This window comes from Otolemur garnettii, unplaced genomic scaffold (genome assembly GCF_000181295.1).
Source record: "Otolemur garnettii isolate 467f Iridium unplaced genomic scaffold, OtoGar3 scaffold00086, whole genome shotgun sequence".
Taxonomy (NCBI): Eukaryota; Metazoa; Chordata; class Mammalia; order Primates; family Galagidae; genus Otolemur; species Otolemur garnettii.
Genome location: NW_003852481.1, coordinates 6,873,618 through 6,878,851, shown reverse-complemented (window position 1 = coordinate 6,878,851; position 5,234 = coordinate 6,873,618). Strand labels below are relative to the sequence as shown.

Genomic DNA, 5,234 nt, shown 5'->3' with positions numbered 1-5,234 from the left:
TGTTGTATTATACTTAATAAAAATAAGACATCCCCTGAAAATAAGCCCTAGTGTGTCTTCGCAAGAAAAAATAAATATAAGACAGGGTCTTATGTTCGGGGAAACATGGTACTGATCATGTGAAAAGAACACACCATTGTCTTATGACCAAATGGAGGAATGAAGACTTTCCACCAAGATAAGCCATTAAAGATAAACAGGTAGTGGAGGTTAGGAGAAGCCTGAGGTGAGGAGAGATAAGGGGTCTTCAGACTCAGCATGAAAGACAAGGAAGGAAAGATAACCAGGAATACAGGCGACAGCTGTCTGGCAGGAGACATTCAAGGCTAAATCCACTACGACTTGACAGCAATGCATAGCAGAATCCTTGTAACAACTCCTGGATCTGTTCCCATGCAGAGGATTCCCAGGTTTCCTCGGAATGACTATCCAGTCACTTCTCCCAAAGTGGGGTTGGCTCTGCCCTGTTCTGTAGGGATTTCCAAGATCGTGAGTAGCATTCACTGTCAGCCGTTTTTGTTACCTCCTAAGAGAACCACCTTCCTGAAATCACTTCCATCAGTTATATCCCTCAATTACAGTTCTCATCCAGAACCTTGCATATGTCCACATCAGAAACTATTTTCATCATTCTGTTTCAATTTTGGCCTGGACCTTGAAAGGTGGTTTTTGAGTTTCCTTCCTTCCTTTGTTGAGAAGACATGTCTATGTCTTTTACTCCTTGGTTGTTTCCTTTTTATTCCCTCTTCCATGGTTCTTCATTGCTTACCGAGGTCTTGTTTTCTTTCAGTGTGGACAGTCTTTTCCTCTGACTTCTGATCTCACAATAGCATTTTTCAGTATTCCTATTATACTGAACTCAGACTGCAGCGTCCATCCTAAACATCCGGTCTCTCTGTGTATTCCCTATCAACTGACTAGGTCCCTGTGATGGAAATCTGTAACCTACCTGTCGTCTAGCATGGATAGAGCACATTAAGGACACAGCCAGCCAAAGTCATTCCCTTTCTTTTATCACTCACTGCCTTTCTGTGTCTCTTAAAATGCCAGCAGATGTGCAACTCCAAATTGGATGTTAAATTATCTTTCTTTTTGCTTATTTTTATAAGCCCGGGTAATTCGTTGCCCTGCTGAACTACTCATTTGGGTCCTATGATATGAGCTATATATCCAAGCGAGCAAATATGTGGTTTTCCTCGTACACAGGGATCAAATAAGAGGGATGCTTTTGCTCGAGGAGTTACGCCGCCGCCACCACCACCCCACACTGTCTCGCCGAGGAAATATATGCAACAAATCATTTCGCTTTTCCTTTTCCATCGCTCTCTGCAGGAATTTTCCAACAGCTCCAATTCAGTATGAAAGTCTTCCCGTGGGCAGAATTTTCACGTTGGACTAGAACAGTTGGAAACCCCAAATACATGGTTTAATCCCATAATTTATTGAAACAGTATCAGAGATTTATTATTCAACTTGATCATCAGGATGGCATGTTTATACATATTTAATTTCTTGTTTCTCTTCCGAGTTGAGAAACTTATTAATCATAAGTCTCAGAACTGTCTTTGCTTATTCATGGTGGTCAGGAAACAGATTCTTAGATTCAGTCTACGGAATTCAGTATTCTTACTGATTTTTATTTCAAGAGGCTCCGTCTCCGGGTAAGGTTGCACCTGATGTGAAGTTTCACTTTCAACTCAAGTTTCTTAAAAGATAATATACTCCCAGCGTCCTCCTCCTCATCACCAGCGTGCTCCCTGCTCTTGATTTGCTATTCAGCATTTCAGCACCCAAGTCTTTTATCTTGACCATTTTATGACATATATGTTTAATGGGCTCGCAGAAAGGTAGTTTTTTTTAATTCTGATAGATAAATCTATTTGCCAGCCCTTGAGTCTCTTTTTGCCTGTGATTTCGAAAATCTGGAACATTGGAATTTAGAATATGGGAAATTGCTTCAAACTAATTGGCATTTCCTGTACTACGGCAACTTCATATCCAAGGGATTTTATTACCACCCCATGCATCAGCAGTCAAGATTATATTCTGGAACTCTATGAATGATTTTGATTAAATGGATCTGGTTCTGAGGCATCATTTTTCTGGGTGTGAGTGATTCTTTGAAAGGACTCAAAAGTTTTTGATCTTTGCTGGAGTCTTTCATGCGAAGATTGAAAACCAAAGATTGAGTTCAGGGAGAAATACTGTTGATAGGCGCTTCCAGGGAAGGATGATAATTTCAGGAGTAGGGTATTCCTCTTCCGTTTATATTCACTCTCTGGTCCGTTTTTAACATCCTATTGGTGACAAATACCTCTATTGTTGTAACTTGGTCAGTGACAACTTAGGAGTGGGAAACGTCATGGTTTCAGATAGATTTAGGGAGTTCTGATTTCACCTAATTCACTTCATTTGATGATCACTTTCCTTTCTTTTTTGCCTCCTATGACAGAGTTTATTTTAAATTCCCATCAGGAAAGTCCGTTCTTTGTCTCGCTTTTGTTAGCCGTAGTTCTAGTTTCCAGTGAGGAGACGAGTCTGCCCAGAAAAGGATCCTGTGTTTATAAAGCACCTATGTTTAATCTATAGTCCCACCACGTAACCTGATGATCGATATCCAGAAAGACACTGCGGTGGAAGGCGAGGAGATTGAAGTCAACTGCACTGCCATGGCCAGCAAACCAGCCACAACTATCAGATGGTTCAAGGGGAACACAGAGCTGAAAGGTAAGGTGTGAACTGCCCGGAACTGAACCACTTAGTTGGCACCTGATGCTAGCAGACAGGCCTTTCTGGAAATGAAAGACAAAGGCAAAACATGCCCTTGAAATGTATTTATTTAGCTGTGGTTTATAACCAGTTACCAAGGCCAAAGCGTAATAGACTTCAGTGTTCTAGTTCCTACCTTCCTTCTGTGATTGGAGGGGTCCTGCTGATGCTGGTTGCTCTTCTCAGGTACCCAGAAAGAACTAAACCTGGACACTATCTCTCTGGGCCGGTAAAACCCAGTCGATCAGCGCTTGTACCCTCCGTTCTCTTTGCTTCTTACCCTATCTTTTTTAGAGACCCAGAGTGGGTCAGCACCCCAAATTCTCGTGGTATACGTTTTTTTAAATGACAAATAGTCTTTCACATGGTGAATTTCACATCCTTCTGACACTGACTGTGCTGTGAGCTGTGTCGTCTCTGTGCTTTCCTACAAGAGTGGCTGCATTAAATGGACGAAGAATTTCCTTTTCTTTTTTTTTTTAATCAATTTTTGGCCAGGGCCGGGTTTGAACCCACCACCTCCGGCATATGGGGCTGGCACCCTACTCCTTGAGCCACAGGCACTGCCCAGAAAATCCTTGCTCTGTGGGTCTTTCCCTCGGTTCTGCCCCATCCCCTGTTTAATTCCGGGATCCTCTAATACCTGCCACCTGAGCTGTTGCCGCCGACACCCTGTCTGACCATTTTTTACTGGTTCCTTCATTCCCTTGGCTCATTATCAGCATTCAGATTCCTTTACTTTTCAAGGTGGCCCTGCAATTAGTAACCTGTACAAAAAGGACCCAGGGGCTGAACTTCTCTAGCCATGTGACAGAAACGCTAGCCGTGTGCCTCCGTTTCCTCTAAAATGAGATAATGTTATGACCTACCGTGGGGAGTTCTTCTGAAGGTGGAATGAGTAGATATCGTAAAACATTTAGCTAGTACCTGGGTGAGTGTTGTATGTGCACTGGTTAAGGAGAGTAAGGTAGAAAAGAATAAGCCCTTTTAGAAAGGACGTAGAAATCTATATCAGGAAACAGGTAAATCTACATGTAACAGCTTAAGTTTCAAAACACTTGTTCTGTTGTAATCTCCTATTTCCTGGGTATGGTTTTGGAAGGAAGGGGTTTCTCATTTCCACCCCGCTTTTCTGTCTAAGTGAATTGAGCCATTAAATGTGTACCGATAAGTACAAAACCTTAAAAGAAAGTTAATGGTGTGCCGTGTTCCTGGGAGTGCTGAGTTCAGGAAGGGACTGGCTCGGCCTATTCATCCCACCCGGAAGCCTCTGCCCTCTCTTTCTGGGTGTTCTTGGACTTGGACGTGTCTCCCTCTGGCCCAGAGCCCTGCGTCTTAACTTTCTTTCTCGCCCACTGCCACTGCATTCTCGTGATCTTCCCAAAGTCTCAGAGTTTAAACATTTCAATTACAATTTCAATTACGTAAATCCATTTAGTTACTTTCTCCCTTAATTGTTGATGATGGGGGTAGGCAAAGGGTGTTGTTTATATCTCTCCTGCTGATTGAATTTACTTAGGGGATTTGGATGACATCCTGGAATTGTTAAACGGCATGACAGCCTAGTAGATGCTTCAAGTTCGGATGGTTACAGGGAGGAAAAGCACTTTCCTTTTTCTCCTCTTGAACCAACACTGAGCAGCCAGATGTCAAAGCAGTTCGACTTTCAGCTGAGTTTTTTTAGGGTGGTTGAAGCTAGAAGAAACATACGTAATGTATTTCCATAAACATAGTGTATATTATTTGGGGTTAGAGTAGATCTTAAATGCTGTTTGTCAAGGTTGAACGGTAGGAAATTAAAGGAAAAAATAATTTCCATTTGATCAGTTAACTATCTACAGGTCCCCCCCCATTTCAAGTGACTTCCATAGACATAACAAGGTTGGGGTCAGGAGAGAAGGAGGAGGATGTACAGTGACAGACCGGTGGAGATTTGCCCAACTCTGGCTTCTTGGTACATTGTCCGTCCCGCAGGCAAGTCGGAGGTGGAAGAGTGGTCGGACATGTACACTGTGACCAGCCAGCTGATGCTGAAGGTGCACAAGGAGGACGACGGGGTCCCCGTGATCTGTCAGGTGGAGCACCCTGCAGTCACCGGGAACCTGCAGACCCAGCGGTATCTCGAAGTACAGTGTAAGTACCAAGCATCTTAGTCTGCCGGCCCAGAGGAGCCGCTGCATAAAAACATTTCAGAAACCACTTAGTAGATGCCTTCATTTTATAAAATATAGATTTTTAGATTAAATTTTTATCTTGTTGTCTTGGTAGAAAAATTAGCAAAGGATTATCTTATTAAATACTATGCCGTCCTATTACAAAGTACTGTTGAAGATTTGAAAATACTATATCTAATGCAAATGTAAAAGTGAAATAATTCCAATCTGTTGTGATGTGTGACTGAATTAATTTCTTTGAATATTAACTGTTATCATTTCTAAATTCAAAATCTAGAGTCATTCCCCCCC

At 42.3% G+C, this 5,234-nt stretch overlaps 1 protein-coding gene across 1 annotated transcript in view; it reads left to right on the top strand.

The window, feature by feature from the left end:
• Window positions 1-5,234, top strand: part of CADM1 (cell adhesion molecule 1) — a 338,357-nt gene that overhangs the window by 276,343 nt on the left and 56,780 nt on the right. Inside the window, 2 exon segments of the mRNA XM_023516068.1 lie at window positions 2,590-2,727; window positions 4,744-4,902. Coding sequence (XP_023371836.1) covers window positions 2,590-2,727; window positions 4,744-4,902 — 297 coding nt within the window.